The 20,536-nt window shown below is 39.0% G+C and overlaps 1 protein-coding gene across 1 annotated transcript in view; it reads left to right on the top strand.

The window, feature by feature from the left end:
* Window positions 1-20,536, top strand: part of UNC5C (unc-5 netrin receptor C) — a 387,317-nt gene that overhangs the window by 273,865 nt on the left and 92,916 nt on the right. Inside the window, exon 4 of the mRNA XM_060147584.1 lies at window positions 4,088-4,191. Within this exon, the coding sequence (XP_060003567.1) occupies window positions 4,088-4,191 (104 nt within the window). The remainder of the gene's footprint in view (window positions 1-4,087; window positions 4,192-20,536) is intronic.

Below are 20,536 nucleotides of genomic sequence, written 5' to 3'. Positions count from 1 at the left end.
TTACAGAGTACCGTGGAGGCATATGAAAGGAGCAGCTGCCATGCTGGACAGCACAATATATTCTATGCTCTTTACACAACCTGAAAGCTAGAGAAGAGGTTTTTGGCAGGAATTAAAAGGATTTTTCAGGAAGCAGTACTACTTTGTGGGGGGTTAAATGTGAATCATTTTAGGAATTAGATAAAATTTACATAGAGTTTAAAATTAAATAACATCAAAACAACAGAATTATATGGTATTCAGTGATAGTTCAGTTAAACCTGTCTTTTGAAGTACATGACTCCGATGTGTGGTCACCATTCTCAATTAGGAAATGAGGATTCTCAAAAGGTGTGCCTTCATATGGCAGGAATTTGAAGACTGTGCCCAAAACTATACCATATCCTAAGAAGAATTATAGCGTGCTCCATTCAAACCCATCATCCCTTAATGCTGACTTCCATCACCATAAAATCTTGCAAAAGAGTAGGAGTTCTCCTGATGGTCATTTTCCCAATTCCTGTGCACCCTCAACTCAGCTGGGCTTCTACTCCCCCTTCACTCCTAAATTCCCCAAACTTCCTCTCCTTCTGAGTCCTTTGCTGCATTTGTCCTGTTGGCCTCCCAACTTCTTAAAACTTTATTCTCCTCTTGGCTTCTCTGACACTTGTCTCTTGGTTTTTCTCTGACGTCTTTGCTCACGCCATATCATTTTTGCAGGCAGGTTTTCCTCTTGAATGTTGGTGTCCTCTTTTTTTTTTTTCCCTGCCCTGGTAGTGTCATCTATTTCTAGTGCTTCAGCTATCTCCTAGACAATGAAGCACAGATCTTTCACCAGGCCTTCTTTTCCAAACTCTAGACCAGTGGTTCTCTACTTGAGGTGATTTTTCATGTCAGGAGACATTTGGCATTATCTGGAGGCATTTGTTTTGCCATGGCTTGGAAGGGTGCTACTGGTATCTGTTGGGTAGAGTCCAAGGATGCTGCTAAGCAACTTACTGTGCACAGGGCAACCTCACAGCAGAGTTATCCAGTCCCAAATGTCAGTCGTGCTGAGGTTGAGAAATCATGATATGGACCTACTGGACTTTTCCGCTTGAATAGCTTACAGCTGCACCAAACTGAACATGTACCAAAATAAATTTGCTAACTTTCTCACCACTTTCCTGCCCAATTTGGTATTATTTCATTTAATGATGGTATCAACTTAACAATTGCAGTAGCTAAGAATATAGTATTATCTTTTCCTCTTCTCACTCTCCAAATACCTAGGTCTTCCTCAACATATGATCTATTTATTACTAGAATCTGCTTTCTCCCCTTCCTGTCCACTGTCACTAGCTGAGTTCAGGACCCTGTTATCCCTCCTGATGTATTCAAATGGGTTCCTAACTACCTTCTGCTTCTTCACCACCACCTCAGTCACACCGAGGGCAATATGACATCCTATCTCCCTCCTCTGCTTAAAAGCCTTTGAGGGTTTGCCATTCCTTAGCATGGCAGGAAGGCTTTTCATAAATAGATCTCAGCTTACCGTTCTAGTCTTGATTCTGAATCTTACATATCTTCATCCTAAGTACCTAATAAAGTGCCTACCTTAAGGAGATAATTTACAAATGTTAAAGGAATTTGTTTTGACTATTTGGATATATATGTGCCTCATTCTTTCTAATTCTCAATCCTTATTTTGTGATATGCTGGTTAGTTTAACTGAGAGTCAATATGTTATTTGATTTGAGAACTAATTCCAGTCTTTAGGTCTTCACCCTACCCTGCATCAGATGGGAGTTTTGGGTTTCTTTTGCAGTACACGGGCCTCTCACTGCTGTGGCCTCTCCCATTGCAGTGCACAGGCTCCGGACACGCAGGCTCAGCGGCCATGGCTCACGGGCCCAGCCGCTCTGCAGCATATGGGATCTTCCCGGCAGGGGCACGAACCCGCGTCCCCTGCATTGGCAGGTGGACTCTCAACCACTGCGCCACCAGGGAAGCCCAGATGGGTGTTTTTTAGAATCATTTTTCACCAACAAGATATACCCTGTCAAGAACATTTTATCCCATTAAAGTTATTCACTGCTGCTATTGCTTTTATTAATATTTGGTGTTTTGCCAAAATTTCATCTTAATGCAGATTAAAAACAAAGAGAAGCTACTATATGAGAAAAGAAAGAGTAGAAGAAGTTTTAATGTTTCTGTTGAAAGGACACAAATCAACCAAAAGAGATGTGAAGGGATGTGTGGGATAGAAAAATATGTATCAAATCAGCAGGTTCTAACGCAGCATCAGTTATTTTGCTGTGAGGCTTTGAGTAACTTGAGAAATGTGTTTCTCATATGTAAAATAAGGACCTGATTTAGATAACTTTCAAGTTCTAATAACTCTGGATTTTAAGTGTTCATTCCTGCAACATACTCAATTTCTTGATAATCAAATTAGAAATGCCCTTCTGACAGAAATTCTGTCACCATTTGTAGAGTCTCTTGTCTTACTTCAGACCCACCTAGATCCAGTTATCTTTTCACAGCCCCTAAGCTCTTGAAGGTTTTCTTCTGCCAAGAAATTCAACCAAATGGCAAATACATGACAATGAATTTTTTTCTCAGTGCATTTTCCAAGTGGTGCTTTCTAATAGCTCTTTGAAAGACATTAGAGGCACACCTCCAGAGTCTTCAGATTTCCACTCATTAGTTCAGTAGGCTGAAATTGTGCTTTTAGATTCTGAAGTCGTTGCTGGGGACATGGGATGAAAGGAAAGAGGCATTAACTTTTTACTAAAATCAACTGGGTAAAATTCCAATAACTTTTAATGGGAAGGAGCTGAAGAGTACATATATGAAATAATTTTTTTGCTTTGCTTTAAAAAAAATGCTGCTTCAAAGCTCTATGACTGACTCATGTACTTTTTAGCTTTGGTGTTTAAAATGACAAACTGGTTTCTAACATTTTCGTGTCCATCAATAGCAGTTTTTAAAATTGTACTGCATATTGCTGTAGCAACTATAACTATATAAATCAGGGGTCCCCAACCCCTGATCCGTGGCCTGTTAGGAACCAGGCCGCAGAGCCGGAGGTGGGCAGCGAGTGAGCAAAGCTTCATGCGCGTCTCCCCGTCGCTCGCAGTACCGCCTGAACCGTCCCTCCCCCGCCAACCCTCCCCCGACCCTGGTCCGTAGAAAAACTGTCTTCCACGAAACCGGTCCCTGGTGCCCAAAAGGTTGGGGACCACTGATATAAATACATAATTAGATTCTTGGTATATTTGAGCAGAAATGACTTTAATCTTCTAATTGCAGAATGGTCACATAATTTACATATTGAGATATTTCTGGACTCATCCCAATAGTTACTCTTTTCCCTGTCTTGTGTTTGAGACACCTCAAGAAGCTATATTCATTCTTTCAGGACTCCAGCATTCTGTTTTTCACTCTGAACAGAAACTTGCTTTTGAGTTATTTATCAAAAGATCTCAGAGTTATTACAACTACAATAGTTATCTATTGGGAAGAAAGACAAAATAAGAATATACCTAAGGGACTTTATGAATAAACATCATGACAATGGGATTCTCTTGATTAAAAATGTGATCATTGGGCTTCCCTGGTGGCGCAGTGGTTGAGAGTCCGCCTGCCGATGCAGGGGACGTGGGTTCGTGCCCCGGTCCGGGAAGATCCCACCTGCTGCGGAGCGGCTGGGCCTGTGAGCCATGGCCGCTGAGCCTGCGCGTCCGGAGCCTGTGCTCCGCAACGGGAGAGGCCACAACAGTGAGAGGCCCGCGTAACGCAAAAAAAAAAAAAAAAAAAAAGAAAAAAGTTATCATTATAGTTGATTATTAAGAAATAATAAGGAAATGCAACGAATGAGTTTCACTAATTGTTAGAATGAGGATCTACAAAGCATTCCAGTGAAGATTAAAGTAGGAAGTTAATAGCCTCCAAGTCTCATAATTTCCAGTACACAGAATATAATCACCCACATTATGGTACAGTACTACCATGATTAAAAATTACAAAGAAACATAAAATAAGCTGCAGAATGTTTATTGTACTTCCAATAAATGAATAAATGTTAATTAGTTTTGTCTTATATTTTATTACTGGTGCTTTCCAGATCTGCGGAAGACATTTGAGCAGGAACCCCTGGGAAAGGAAGTATCCTTGGAACAGGAAGTCTTGCTCCAGTGTCGACCACCAGAAGGGATCCCAGTGGCTGAAGTGAGTAGCAAAAATTCTTCACATTTAGCAATTGGCACTTAAGTTATTCTAACGGAGGCCTAGTCCATGGCTAATGGTGCAGTGAATTAGGGTATGGCATGATGAATGGTTGGTAATGGAGTCCTAACTGCTTTCTACTGGCAAAATAGATTGATTGGGAACTGATTAATGACTTGGAGTCAATTAGAATGCCCCACTGGACAAAGCCACAGGCAGCTTGGTTTAATTTTGTCACTGTCTTTTAAGAAATCAGAAACACTGTTTTATTTTATCTGGCACTAATCATAGAGAAAGGTGGTATGCCTTAATAATGTACCATCGATTTTATTATTTTTCTTGATACTATGCAAAAAATGTAAGAAAGGCGTGTGTGTGTGTGTGTGTGTGTGTGTGTGTGTATGTGTGTGAGCGTGTGCACTCCACGTATATATTTCCTGCTCTGTGATATATTTATGGACATACCTAAAAGCCATAGCCACACACCATGAATAAAAACATGTTTGAGGAATGTCCGTTAGTTTCATCCTGTAAGCTTTCCATTAGCTCTTTATTTTCATTTTCTGTTTTTGGTGAAACAAAGCCTATTGATAGTTAATGAAATATTACAAATCAGATTTATACCATGACTTTTTATTAGCACCAAACAATACAATGCCCATTTTTCTGTCACAGTCATCCATATCTCCAATGTATCAATGCAAAGGCTCTAAGTGGCACTCTTAATGAAATTTCCTTTTTTCTTTGAAAGAAGAGAGCTGTTTTTTGCCTTGTTCCTGGCATCCCATGGCACTTTCTAGCACTGTATCAGAGACTTTGTATGATTATTGCTGTTTTATCCAGCCAGTCCAAAATCTTATCTTCCAACACTGACACACAATATGATTTATTGTGATTATAAAGTAGGCAGCTCTTCTCTATTCAATATTTCCTTTCACTTAGGACAATAAGTGCATCTGTCTCCTTAACTGTATTTCTAAAATTCTAATGCAAACCTCCACCATTAAACTATCTTGAAGACCAAAACATATCCTGAGTAACATAGGTATCCATAGACTCTTCTTGACCTGATGTTTCTTAAAGAGAGCAAATCCCTGCAGAGATTTTCAGTGAGGAGATTCTATAACTTCTTCATTTTCTTGGTCTCCTCAGCAAAGTGGTTCACTTTGTCAAGGAGTAAAGATTCAAGAGTGCAAACTAACTGGCTGTGAATTTTATCTGTATCATCACTGGGGAAGAGACCAATTAACACTTGGCAAGCTCAAAAATCATATACCCATTTGACATTCACAGAACTATAATGTGAATATTTTTTCTTTTTCTGGAAGTCAGGAGAGAGATCAAACACACATGCTTGAGAGCAGGCTAATAAACTCCTGTGTCGATTATTTTCAGCACCCTTAGAATCACCAAGATCAGAAATCTAATGAATACTTTAACGTGACATGTTACAACTGTCATTTGCTCAGGAGGGGCAGATAAATTAAAGAAGAAAGAGATGAAATGTAATGTGGTGAGTTAAGGGATTATACGATTATTTTAATTTAATGATATATATATATTTATCATTTAATATTTATTTATTTGAGGAATTTAAAAGCATGAAAATAGCATAAAATGGAATATTGATCTTAAAAGGAAACCAGCAGGTAAAACTCTCATGTTTTACTATAAACAAAATCAGTCCTTAAGACATCAGGCCATGCTGACAAGGATTTATGCTTCTTTTGTATGCAAGGCAAATGAATCTGAAAAACTCAGTAAACACTCAACAAATACATAGTTGACTGATTCAATTTATCTTTGTTTAATAAGTATATATCTAGCATCATTGAATAAGTAGTCAAGTTCATTCTTTGCAGAATATCAGGAGACAATAATTTCCTTCCCATAAAAGTCAGTAGGGGGCTTCCCTGGTGGCGCAGTGGTTGAGAGTCTGCCTGCCGATTCGGGGGACACGGGTTCGTGCCCCAGTCTGGGAATATCCCACATGCCACGGAGCGGCTGGGCCCGTGAGCCATGGCCGCTGAGCCTGCGCGTCTGGAGCCTGTGCTCCACAAAGGGAGAGGCCACAGCAGTGAGAGGCCCGCGTACCAAAAAAAAAGAAAAAAGTCAGTAGGTTTCCAAAGAGCTCTACTAATCTTAAGTTACAGAAGCATCACCTTTGGTGCAAATAATGGCACAGGCATATCTGAGGTAATAAATAACATTTAATTTTCTCCCCTATTTTGGCTATAATTTCTGCTATAGAACGTTAAACTAATTTCCTTACAGAACTCTAGGTTTAAACTCAAGTGTCCCCATTTTTAAGTCTTGGACTTTAAGCAAGGTATTTCAGCTCTCGGTATCTAAGTTTCCTCAATTAAATTACAAAATGGATATAATAACGAATGGTGTCTCTCCAGAATGTGGCTGAAGGTTAAATGAGATATATGCAAATCACTTAGACCATGTAGAAGCAGTCACTAGCATTATTAGTGCTATTATTCTATCACCTATTGATTCACAGAAGACTCAGTTCGACCTCTTGAATTCGGAGTGGTCACTGAGCACAGTGCAGCTCTGTTGGGCGCTGTGGGGTATGCAGAGATGAAGCTTCTGTCCTATGAAGAAGCACAAAGGTGCCCTCCTGTGTTTTCTAGCCAGTTACTTTGGTTAGAGTCCATAAATGCTACAAATGAAGATAACGTTTGAGCTTTAAAACCGGGAAATTCCCTTATTGATGTAACATATTTACTTTACAAATGACTTGTTAACGTGAATATCTACAGCAAGTCCTGATGTGCTGCTGTCCTTACTCTGATTTTTCAAGTTGTCTGTTTAGTCATAATGGACCCAAGACATTGGACCAGACTTCATATTTTCTCCCAAAGAGGAAATCTGGGCTGGGGCTACTGTTGGTAGCTCTCCTTTTCCAAGCCAAAGGAAAGAGAGGGACAAAGAAAGTGTCAGAGGAGGAAGAGGCCAACCCAGGATTCCTTACATGCTATCTCTCCAGGTCGTAGCAGTGTTGACTAAGAACTCCTCTCAGTACTCATTGGTTAAGAAAAAAAATATGTCAGCTATTAAGTAGTGGATGCAGAACTATTCAGTATTTAACATCTGGTATGAATGAACCAGTATAACTGCCTGAACATCAGCCCCTAGGTACCCTGATTTTTTACAGCTCCAACTATTATCTGTGTTGAAATATATCTGTTTACTACTGTCCTACCTGATTAGACTGGGATGAAATAAGGAACAAAACGGGATTTTTGTTCATGTTTCTCTCTAACACCAGCAGACTGTAGGTTGCATAGTAGATTCTCTAAGTATATTTAACTAAATGAAATAAAGAGTCCCTGTTGGATGTGACACAGAGGCGGCACCTCAGGACATGGAACTTCTCAGAGAAAAGATGTTTGTCACCTCTGAAGACGCATACTGAGAGAACTCAGTGAGGGTGGAGTAAGGGAATCTATCCGTCTAGTGCTTCTGACCCACTAGATGGGAATAAAAGGCCATTGAGAGTTACTTCAGTTCAAGGACTGTAGGACAGGTTAATAATAATTATATTTAAATGAAAAGTAGACTAGGTGAAAGAAAGAATAACAAATCCCAGAAATACTCTAAAATGGTATTGCTCAGTATTTTTAATACCTCTTTTGCTAGGATCAAGCCAAAAATATAATGCTTTTCTCCCATGTCTGGGGAGACATTTGCCTGCCTTTTGGCAGAAACCCACCATCTCCCCAAAGAAGCCAGAAGATTAATATGCCCGTGCACGGGTGCTGGGTTGCTCCAGTGGCATAACAGCAACACTGTATGAAATGAACCCCTCTTTGCTCATTTTAGTTTACGCCTGGAAAATGTTGCTGTCATATGGTGAGCCAGAAATATACTCAGAGATGCTTTATTTCATCAGATTATCTCTTTTGGAGAGTACTGGTATCAGAACATCAGTGGATACAAGATTTGTTGGCATGGCAGAAGGAGCAAAGCTGAATTTTTCACTAAAACAAACCTGTGATTTGTTTCACCTTAAACAAGGGGATAATTGCTCCTCTAATTATAATCGAACTATTTCTCATAGGAGTCTAATTGGAGGAACAGGGCACAATGTTCAACATATTGACCCAGTTGTGCTTGAAAACCGTCATCTTACTTATCCACATTTGCATCTCTAATTAGCAAGTGGGAAAATATGGGGTGAAGTGCAAAAGAATAGATGATTTTGCTGAGTTTAGTCTTGCTGAACAGGAAAGAGAGTTTTTTAAAGCAGCATCAGCTTTATCAGGGGAAAAAGCTGCTGGCAGCTGGAGGCCTCACCAGATGTATAGCATCAGGTAGCTCTCCATCTAATTGATTATTAATAGGGCCAATGAACATTTTGTTTCATGAGAGGAGTGCATGTTTGGCTGCCCCTTCCCTCATAACTGGAACTTTGTGTCGACGCATTTCCATGCAGGTGCATTTTCTCCCAAGCTGTGCTCTATATTCCTTGCAGACAAAAAAGGTTTAGAGAGAAAAGGAGAGTTTGAATACTAATTTGGAGGGAGACATTGCTTTCAGTGCCCAGTGATATCTGCTGGAATTTTCTCCTAGCATGTGTGTAGCAACAAGAAAGTGTTTTGCTTATGAGATGAGTATCAGCCGTACAAACAGGTTTGCCACAAGTATCAGGTTCCCTGACAGGGAGTCAGCTTGCAAGCTTTGCATTGGTCCAGTCAATATTTGCCAACGTCATCTCTATATTTTGGTCACTTGATATGTTTTTCTGCCAATGTAAATAATATGCCTCTAATAGTTATGCACAGAGAGCACCACAAGCACAGATAACTTTGTGAACCAAGTTAAAATTTATAATAAAATTAAACACAGGAATAAATAACAAACCTCTGATTTATAATAGATTTGTGGCTTGACTTCTGCATATACACAGTGGTTCCTTTGAGCCTACAGTACAAAATCCCATTTTTACCTTTTTTTTAAAATATTTTTTTAATTTTTTTTTTTTTTTTTTTTTGCGGTACGCGGACCTCTCACTGCTGTGGCCTCTCCCGTTGCGGAGCACAGGCTCTGGATGTGCAGGCTCAGCGGCCATGGCTCACGGGCCCAGCTGCTCTGCGGCATGTGGGATCTTCCCAGACCGGGGCACGAACCCATGTCCCCTGCATCGGTAGGCGGACTCTCAGCCACTGCACCACCAGGGAAGCCCCCCATTTTTATTTTTAATTACTAATTCATTTATTCAAGGAATATTCATTGTCCACTCACCGTGTGCTGGATACTTTTCTAGTTGAAGGAGATACATGTCAGTCAGAGTCCCTAAAGGGTAACAAAACCATAAACAAGAATAGAAATAAAGGAGCAAGATATTGTCAGATAATTGCAAGTTAAAGGAAGTAAGGCAAAGTCATATCTGAGAGGTTGATGGTTGTTGGTGATCAGAAGTCACTTTAAAGTTTAAGGAGAATCTATATCTGAAGAAATAACATTTGAGCTGAGATCTGAATGACAGGAAAGAGCCAGACTTGAAAAGATCTGGGTCAGGAAGCTCCAGGTAGGGGAGCAGAATACCTCAGAATGTGGTTATGGTTTAAAAAGGAGGCCAGTGTCTCTGAGACACAGTGAGCCATCAGGAGGGCAGGAAGCCCTTCAGTCAAAGGGTTAGGATGAGCTTGGGGACTAACACGTGGTAATGGTAAGGGATTTGGAATTGTTTCTGAATATATGCAGAGTCATTGGAGATTTTAAGTAAGGAATTGTCATGACCTGATATATATTTATTTCAAAGATCATTCTTGCTGCTCTAGGGAGTATAGATTTTAGAAGTGTAAAAATGGAAACAGAGACACCATTGAGGAGATGATTTTGCCTTACTTCAAGTAAGATAGTTGATGGTCTTAGGGTAGAAGTAGAAGAGAGAGAGAAAGGTGGAGAAATAAAGGATATATTTTAATTCCTGTGGGAACAGAAAGTTCTGAACTTGGATTTTACATCTGATTTTATTAAATGAATAAAATCTAGAAAATATTTGGTCCTTCAGAAGAAAGTGAAATCTTCCATGCTAACGGTCAGCAAACGCAGTAGAGTGAGCTTTTCTTAGATGACCTAAAATCAGTGGTCAGTAGACTTCAATGTTTTCAGATACATTCTTTCTCTCTCAGTGATGCTTCAGCAACAGGCAGTGACCTCGCCTGAATACATAATCGCAGGGCAGGAGGGTCTTTTATTTCCACAGCCTTTATTTCATGAAAAAAAGGTTTTTTCTTGGGTAAGTTCTTTGCTTTTGAAATTTCTTTCAATGATTCTTCATATGCCTAGAGGCACTATTTATTGTAAACTGATTGTGGATGAAAAATGACAGTCATAACAGAAAGAGCAAAAAGCCAGTGTTTTTTAAAGGCGGTCAGACTTAGCAAGAGTCCCAACACCCTTAATTGCTAAATATGAGGAAATGCTGAGAGTTACTTAACCTGAAAGGCAAGTTTACAGTAAAGACCGGTTAGGAACTATCTCAGGACTAATCAATTTATACTCCTTTTGCCCTGGAAAATTTAGCATTTTAAGGACATTTCAGTGCCATTTTGCTCCCTTGTAAGATATTATCAGATTGAGTCATTCTACTTTGGGCTCTTCTGGTGGTTGTCACTATTAATTCACTTAACGTGCTTTCATCTCCTCATAGTTGAATTTAAGGCTTCAGAAATGTTTTCAGATTCCAATACAAGTTCATCTCTACAGCGTGGTCTGCACACATTCAACTCTCAAAAGCAATGAGCCAGACATATGTGCAATTAAAGAGGTGTTTCCCCAGCAGGAAAACAACATCCCTTTCTTTGAAAATTCCTTCCCTTTGCAGAAGTTGCAACAACTGAGCAAAATGTCACTCCAGTTTCTGTTAGGTTACTAACCACGCCCCTATGCCAGACTTGCAGTGAACCAATCCCTGAGACGCTGAGGTTTGCAGCTGAGAAGAGTTTCCTCACAAGGCAACCTACTAAGAAGATAGAGAACAAGTCTTAGCTCCGCCTCCCCGAGGTCAGGGGGGTTGGGATACGTATGGGATACCCAAGGCGGTCTTAGGCTGGGGAAAACTGATTGGAGGTGGGAAAAGACGAGGAAATGGGTGTACTGCGCAGCCGTATCGCCGTGCGCCGCTGCTGCCTGTTCGCAATGGCGGCGCCCAGCGTGAGCTGAGGGTAGGTTTCCAGGCTTCTGAAGTCAACAGGCCACTCATCGACTGAAAAACTGGCCTCAGGCCCAGCTTTAGGGTCAGAGGTCCCAAGCAGTCTTACCCGCTCGCACTGGTCAGGAGCTGACTTCAAGTTCCTGTGGAACAGCTGGACTGAGTGGAAGCTGGGGAGGTATGTGATTAAAGAGGTGAAAAAAGAACGAAATACGAAAACGGGCTTAATCAGTGAAGGAGTTTACAAGCAAAGGGGTTTGGACAAGCTGTTGCCGTATCTGCGGTTCTGTAAGATAAGCTCAAGAATTTCTATTAGTTATCAGCTTCTGTTAAGTCTGTGGGACATGGTTTCATTTTTACTTGCTTTTTTTTAATCCTTTGGCTGTTTTTTTGGGGGGGTACAGTTGTCTAAAGATATAATTTCAACTTGCTTGAAGTCCAATTCTTTTTACAGTATAAAAATACAAATACTTTCACAAAGCTACTGAAAGGCACAAAGTATATTGGACAGTAGTCAATGCAGAAGTGAATGAGTGTCTTACTGCTGTTGCCAATCTGAGAAGCAAATAGCTGCATAAACAAAGTAGCCTTCTATTCTTGACAAGAGACAGCATCTAGAACAATGTCTCCACAATGGACCTGGGGTCGGGGAGAGTTTCTTTGTACACTTTTTTTTTTTTAATGGCGTTTTGATTCTTGTCTTTTAAGATACTTTTTACCCACAACTTTAATGGGTAAACAACATTCATTTGCATTCTATAATGAAGACTTTCTTGGTTGGTCATATGAAACACCTGTTGTCAGTGTGAGACACCAGCAGAAAATAATTTTGTGATTTCGAACTCTGAAGCAATGGAGCTGAATCCTACCTGGTGAAAGTCTACAGAAAGCTTATTAGCTAGAGGTATCTTTTAGCGTTGTGAAGGCTTTACTATTCAAGGTGCGATGCATAGATTATCTGTACTGACTTGACCTGGGAGCTTCTTAGAAAGGTAGAATCTGAAGCCCCATCCAGGGCACTTAATCAGAATCTGTATTTCAGCAAAATTATCAGAACCAGTCTGCAATACGGTGTGCAAACTAGGATGCACATTGGGATCACCTGGGAATCATTAGAAACTACTGATGCTTATAGCCCACGCTAAAGATACTGATTTAATAGGTATTGTATGCAGCCTGGGTTATCACTATTTTCAATAGGTTTTTAATAGCTCCGCAGGTGATTCTAAAATGCAACAAAGTTTGAGAAACACCGGTCTAAAGGGCAAGGTTAAAACAAATGAATACAGGAAAAGTTTCAAACTTCTGACTTCTAAACCATCCAGTAAAACTTGGCCGACACCCAGCTTCTCGCTAATGCTTCTTCTAGAATCTTGGCTGAGTGTGCATTTGATCATTGCCCCATAATTGTTTTTCCCATTTATTTGATTAATGTACCTGCATAAAACAATTGTAGGCTGAATCGCCATTCTCTTAGGTGTACACGTGCTTCTCAACTCTGTTGTGTCATTTTCAGCCTCAGTGTTGGGACTTGAGGGACTCCAGTTTGAGTTTAGCAGAGTAACCTCTCTGATTGACATGGATTTTTCTAGCTAATGCTTGCTGCACTCACTTTTCATATTGGGTGGTATGTGGCAATTTCCCTTCGTTAATTAGAACAAATGCGCCAATTATGTTAATGTTTCTCCAGATACCAATCAGTTAATAATTAGATGCAACACATCTGTCTTTCACAAGGGCGTAGAATAGAAAACTGCAAGGTGCTTTGCTCTTTATTATTGGCATATATGATTAGATTCCTTAGCCAGTCACATGGTTAACAAGTTCATGTATCAAAAGGGCAAAGGGTGACAATAGCTACTTGGGGGTCTGGGCACCTCTCCTTGTTAGCAATTTCCTAACCGGAAGTCTGACTATCTCTAAAGGATCTCTGCAAAGAATTTAAGTGGTCTGTCTTTCCTTTTTTTTTTTAAATAAATTTACATTTCCTCTTCAGTAAAATGGAGGTTTGTCATTTACCCTGAACTACAGAAAGAAACAAGGTCTTAAGAAGAAGTATTTACAGCTCTCAAAAAGAATTCAGCTTAATTGATATGAAAGATCACACTGAAAGAAATCACAAAATTTAACCTATAGGATTATATCAAAGGTATTGTAAACATGTGTAAATCACCATTGGATTTATAATTTGTTACAGTTTCTGCTTATATGTCTCCCTGTGTCTTAACTTCGGAGCTTTCTGATTAATGGAAAAAAATGGATTTTGCTTCTTTTGTTGTATTGGTATTTGCAGTTCATACTTGGCAGGGGTTTAGAGAGAAGTAGTTGTAGCTAAATTATTTCATAATGTGAGTAAAGCCTCTACCCTTGTATTGACTCTGGAGAAGAGACTTACGAAACCAACACATTAGCCTTCTTGAAGGTAGTCAAAACATATCCTAACCACTTTCCGGATAAAACTTTTTGTTTAGTTTAGAATTTAAAGTATATGCACTCTAGCAAATATGGTTTACATTCCTAATGTTCGATAATATTAAACTATATACTTTTGTCATCTAAAAGTAAAACATTATCATTGTTTTTATAATGTCTATATTATTGTGGTTCCAAACATATTGTCACTGTTGTTCTTTTATAAACAGTTGGCCAGAAAAGAAGAATGAATTTCAGATTATAAATTCTTTTTTCTTACTGTGACACTTAAAGGAATAACTGAGCAGACATTTAATATATTTGGAAATAGTTGTGCTTGCTAATACTAGTGCCAGACATTTCTAGAAAGCCCCTAATACATGAATCATCCTGCGATATGTTCCTTTTGCCCAGGGAGTTAGAAGGGATGAGGCAACAAGAAAGTGGATGTGGTTGTTGATTTATTTTTATTACATCATGCTGCCCCAAATATTTGTCTTTTATTTTTTAATAGTAAAACATGAACAGAGTTAGGTTTTAAATAATTTTAGTAGTAAGCCATGAAATAAATTCTGGATATAAGTAATTTTTGGAAAATAATTGTCTTGTGTAAATGGGTCCCCCACTTTACATACTCTTAACATTGGAAGTTTTGGAATCTGTTTTAGGTAGCCTAGTTTTACGATGTTTAATCAGAAAGAGAGGAGGAAAGTGAATAAAGGTGAGAAAGTGAGTATAGGAAGTCAGGATTAAATGTGGGGATTACTTACCCCATCTGGAATGTTAATCCACTTTTCTCTGTGTTTGCTGATGATATAAATCAAAAATTAAATTTAAAATGAACAATAAAGTATTCAGGGAAAAGATAATAGAAATTTTGAAACATGAATGTTGTTGGATGCTCAAGGAGCTGCTCAGAAGAGATCATGCAAGCCTGAGCCATTGAAAAATGATCTCCATGTTTTCCTGCAAAACTTCTCTTCCCCTGACAGCCCTTATGTAGCCAATAGTTCTGAATTTTATAAAGTATCAGTAACAATAAAACTATAAAACCATGCATGTAAGAGCCATAAAAAAAGTGGATCCTTAAATCACACCACACACAGGGTGGGATGGCAGTTTTACACACCTTTTCTGGGCACACACAATATGGGGTCAGTATACTCTAGTCCTAAAACTTATCATGAAATTGGGACTCACTCATCTTCATTAATAAAGTCATATTGGGCACAATGTTGTAAATCAACTATACTCCAATAAAAATTAAAAAAAAATCATATGGGGTTTTCAGAACTCTGTGCCAGGCTGAAGGCATCAATAGGACTGAAAGACCTAACCGTTGGAGGGATTTCTAAACAGTTTATCCTCTTTCTGTCCTTACAATATAAGAGCTAGGAAGCAGTCCTCTTATAGGATGGCTAGAAATATGACATCTCTTCTGGTACATACACTAGGAGGGATTGAGCTTGTAAGTAGGGAGAAACTTTCCTCACCAGGAGAGTTTTTTTTCCGGTACGCGGGCCTCTCACTGTTGTGGCCTTTCCCGTTGCGGAGCACAGGCTCCGGACGCGCAGGCTCAGCGGCCATGGCTCACGGGCCCTGCCGCTCCGCAGCAGGTGGGATCTTCCCGGACCGGGGCACGAACCCGTGTCCCCTGCATCGGCAGGCGGACTCTTAACCACTGCGCCACCAGGGAAGCCCCACCAGGAGAGTTTTATGAATGAAATCTCATAAACCCACACCAGTAGTCCTATGTAATGGAAAATTGAAAGATTTCTCCCAGTTTTTTGTTTTTTTTTCCTGATTGGTATTATGAATATAGAGGTATGTACTTCTTAATAATAAGGAGCACTGAATCATCAACATTTAAAATACATTTCATGCAGATATAGTTCTGTTTGGGATAAACTTAGGGAAGAGGCAATTAAATTAAATTTATTGACTGTCTCCTAATTCTAAGTGCTTTACCTTCCATATGAAATCCTCCTACAACCCTGGGAGGGATGGTCTCTCCCTTTGCACAGGTGAGGATTGTGATTCTAGGAACTTAGAGCCTACGAGGCTGCAGACTCAGCAAGTGGGGGAGCCAGAATACAGAGCCAAGTCTAGCCAACTCCAAAGCCCATGTTCTTCCCTGCAACAAAAAACGTTTTATTGACTGTATGGTTTTGAAATTTAGTTCATTAGAATGACACAAATTGTGTGTAGCCTTATTTGGTCAGTTTTCATGAATTAAATCATATAATATCCAAAGATATCTTTGGGGAAAAGTTCTTTATTTTAAAAGTGTTATATCATCTCATCGATTTTCCAAAAGTGGAGTACTCACATTTATTTGAATTGCTACTATTTACACACACTTCGTAAAATAATTAGAATTTTACAATGTAAAAGAGAAATTAAACTCAACTTCAGGTCCGTTAATAAAGAATATCTCAGTGATTTTCAAACATATTTGATGTTCAAGCATTTTTCCAAAATATTTTTCTAAAATGAAATTAATTGGTATGTACTATAGGTTCACAGGTCACTTTCTTTTTTTTGTCTATCATTAGTACTGCTCTTAGTTTTGTGATAAATAGTACTAAGAAAAAATAGTACTTCTTAGTACATAGAAGTCATCTGAATATTTCAGCTTCTAGAAATCAAAATATACATATATAACTAAGAATTAATGGAATCCAGCATTGTAATTGTCTAAACCTTCAGAAGTCATAATTATTAAACATTTTGCCTAATTTCTGGCACCTGCAGTAGTGCTTGGTGCATAGATATTCATAGAGTAAACTAATTTTGAGTAGATCCTACTGACTTTTATTTTCCTGTGCAATCATGTCTTTGTTTCTTCTCTTTGAATGTGGCAACATATCTCAACTGAGGGAATGCTTATTTATTACTTAGGGTAATAATTTTTATTTTCCATATGGATGAAGTTCACTCATTCATGCCTCTGTTTATATATTCATCCATCCTTTCTTTCACCACACTTCATCATGAAGGCTTTATTTCTGCTTCTCAAACAACAGCTTTTGCAAGTGCTCTTACCTGTACCTGGAACATTCTGGCTGAGGATTGGCTCTTTCTAGGTATTCATGTCCTAGTGTGTAGTCACCTCTTCAGAGAAGCCATGCCTGTTATCTAAAGCAGGGGTCAGCAAACCACAGTCTACAGGCCAAATATGGCCCACCTCCTATTTTTGTAAGCAAATATTTATTGGAATACAACCATGCTCATTCATTTACATATTGTCTGTGGTTTTTGTTCAGAGACCATGTGGCCCCCAAAGCCTAAAATATTAAATATATAGTCCTTTACAGAAAAAGTTTTCTGACTCCTGATCTAAAGCACTCTATAATGCTGATTTATTTTTTTCTAGACCGTAGGACCACTGAAATTATCCAGTATGTTTGTTTATACATTGTTTATTTGTTTATACATTGGTTTTTTTCTCCTGAGAATCACTTTGAGAACAGTCTTTGTTTGGTTTATTTATGCATCCCAGGTACCAGAAATAGTGAGGCCACATTGTAGATGTTCAACAAATATGCATTAGATAAATAATACATTTTTGAACATCTCTGCTAGGGCATTATGCTTGATTCTGTGCATACAAAATATATTGTTCAAAATGTATCATATTGTATGTATCATATATACATATACAAGGTATATATTATAAATACATATTTTAAATATAACATACATATATGTAAAATCATGCTCTCAAGAGCTTTTATGGTAGGAGTCCACAAACTCTACATAAATTATTACAGTACAATATGATAAGTGGTTTGAAGAGAGTGCTAGAGCTGCTCATAAAAGGAAAACACTGACTCTGCTGGGGAGCAGCTACAAATACAGATTGTCATTAGCAGAGAGGTTTGACTGCACAGAGACCATAATAAATCAGTTGCTTGCAGACTCATATCAAAACCCTGTCACTGGGTGGCAAGTGAAAACAAGCTCAGGGCTCCCACTGATTCTGCATTATGTTGAGTTGTATAATTATTTCATTATATATTACAATGTAATAATAATAGTAATAAAGTACACAATAAATATAATGTGCTTGAATCATCCTGAAACCTTCCCCACCCTGCCATCCGTGGAAAAACTGTCTTGCACGAAACCAGTCCCTGGTGCCAAAACGTTGGGGACCGCTGGTCTGTAGGGTTCTGCTAAGTTCCAATAGAACCTATAACTTAATGGAATGATTTTGAAGAGAGCTGTGAGGATTACTAGAAGCTTTGAGTTTAGAAATGGGAGGATAATGACTGAATTAAGAAGACCAAAGTTACAGGAAGAGGACCAGTGTGAGGAGATACTGAGATCAATTCAGTTTACTGCCTGAGGCTTTTCATATTTGTTGAGCGTTCAGGTGGAATTATCTAGAAGGTAATTGGAAATGTGAATGTAGTTTAACAAAACTTGGGACTGAAATGAATGGTTTTGGGTTAGAAGCCATGAGAGGGAATCACTCAGCCAGTGCATAGAGGCTGGTTGTTTGAAAACCTGGCTGTACTTTATTATCACCTGGGGAGGACTGTGTGAAAATGGTGGATGAAATGAAGGGACCAGTGAAAGAGGTTTGAGAAAAAACAGATACATGGCAAGAACACAGCAGAGGGAGAGAAAATGCTCTTGGACTGGGCAGTTGGGGAGGTCTCTGGTCACCTCTGAAAGTGAAGTTTGAGTGGTGAGTGTGAATCCAGACAGCAGAGTGAATGGGCAGGGGAATAGCTGGAGACTGAATGTTCTGCTCTTTCAAGCAGTTCAGCCACTAAGGGAAGGAGAATGCGGAAGCATAAATGAGAAGGGGTGGGCTTGTTGTGGGTAGTTTTGTTGGTGGTTTGTTTTGGGGCTGGAGGAGATGTATGTGTATGTGGGTGACTTGACAGAAGAAAAGAAGAGCTTTGAGAGGAGTTTGTGTATTTTTTTTTTTTTTTTTGCGGTACGCGGGCCTCTCACTGTTGTGGCCTCTCCCGTTGCGGAGCACAGGCTCCGGACGCGCAGGCTCAGCGGCCATGGCTCACGGGCCCAGCCGCTCCGCCGCATGTGGGATCTTCCCAGACTGGGGCACGAACCCGTGTCCCCTGCATTGGCAGGCGGACTCCCAACCACTGCGCCACCAGGGAAACCCCGAGTTTGTTTCTTTTAAACACATACATTATCAGCTGTGATTAAGGAAGATCACAGCAATATTGAGTAATTCATTGATGACCTAGGGCCTGAAAAAGCCTAAGAGGTGGAGGAAGTGACTAGTGAGTGCAAATCTGAATGCAGGATTCAGCAAGGCGGAGAAGTTTGTCATATATGGCCTTTATTAGGTTGAGGTAGGTTCCCTGTATGCCCACTTTCTGGAGAGTTTTTATCATAAATGGGTGTTGAATTTTATCAAAAGCTTTTTCTGCATCTATTGAGATGATCATATGGTTTTTATCCTTTAATTTGTTAATATGGTGTATAACATTGCTTGATTATCATATATTGAAGAATCCTTGCATCCCTGGGGTAAATCCCACTTGATCCTGGTGTATTATCCTTTTAATGTGCTGCTGGATTCTGTTTGCTAGAATTTTGTTGAGGATTTTTGCCTCTATGTTCATCAGTGATACTGGTCTATTATTTACTTTTTTTGTGATATCTTTGGTTTTGGTATCAGCTTGATGGTGGCCTCATAGAATGAGTTTGGGAGTGCTTCTCCCTCTGAAATTTTTGGAAGAGTTTGAGAAGGATAGGTGTTAGCTCTTCTCTAAATGTTGATAGAATTCGCCTGTGAAGCCATCTGGTCCTGGACTATTTTTCCTCGAAGATTTTTAATTACTGTTTCAATTTCATTACTTGTGATTGGTCTGTTTATATTTTCTAATTCTTCCTGGTTCAGTCTTGGAAAGTTGTGCCTTTCCAAGAATTTGTCCGTTTCTGCTTGTCCATTTTATTGGCATATAGTTGCCTATGGTAGTCTCTTATGATCCTTTGTATTTCTGCGGTATCAGTTATAATTTCTCCTTTTTCATTTCTAATTTCCTTGAATTGAATCATCTCCCTTTTTTCTTGATAAATCTGGCTAAAGGTTTATCAATTTTATTTATCTTCTCAAAGAACCAACTTTTAGTTTTATTGATCTTTGCTATTGTTTTCTTCATTTCTGTTTCATTTATTCCTGCTCTGATCTTTTTGATTTCATTCCTTCTACTAACTTTGGGTGGGTTGTTGTTGTTGTTGATTTGGTTTTCTTTCTCTAGTTGCTTTTAAGTGTAAGGTTAGATTGTTTATTTGAAATTTTTCTTGTTTCCTGAGGTGAGATTGAATTGCTATAAACTTCCCTCTTAGAACTGATTTTGCTGCATCCAACAGGTTTTAGGTTGTCGTGTTTTTGTTGTCATTTGTCTCTAGGTATTTTTTGATTTCCTCTTTTATTTTTTTCAGTCATCTCTTGGTTATTTAGTAGCATATTGTTTAGCCTCCATGTGTTTGTTTCTTTTACAGGTTTTTTTTTTTTTTCTTGTAGGTGATTTCTAATCTCATAGTGTTGTGGTCAGAAAAGATGCTTGATATGATTTCAATTTTGTTAAATTTTCCAAGGCTTGATTTGTGACCCAAGATGTGATCTATCTAGGAGAATGTTCCATGTGCGCTTGAGAAGAAAAAGTATTCTGCTGTGTTTGGATGGAATGTCCTATAAATATCAATTGAATCCATCTTGTATAATGTGTCATTTAAAGCTTGTGTTTCCTTATTTATTTTCTGTGTGGATGATCTGTC

This window comes from Lagenorhynchus albirostris, chromosome 4 (assembly GCF_949774975.1).
Source record: "Lagenorhynchus albirostris chromosome 4, mLagAlb1.1, whole genome shotgun sequence".
Classification (NCBI taxonomy): Eukaryota; Metazoa; Chordata; class Mammalia; order Artiodactyla; family Delphinidae; genus Lagenorhynchus; species Lagenorhynchus albirostris.
Note: the sequence above shows the minus strand (reverse complement) of the source record. Positions and strands in the feature narration are given on the sequence as shown.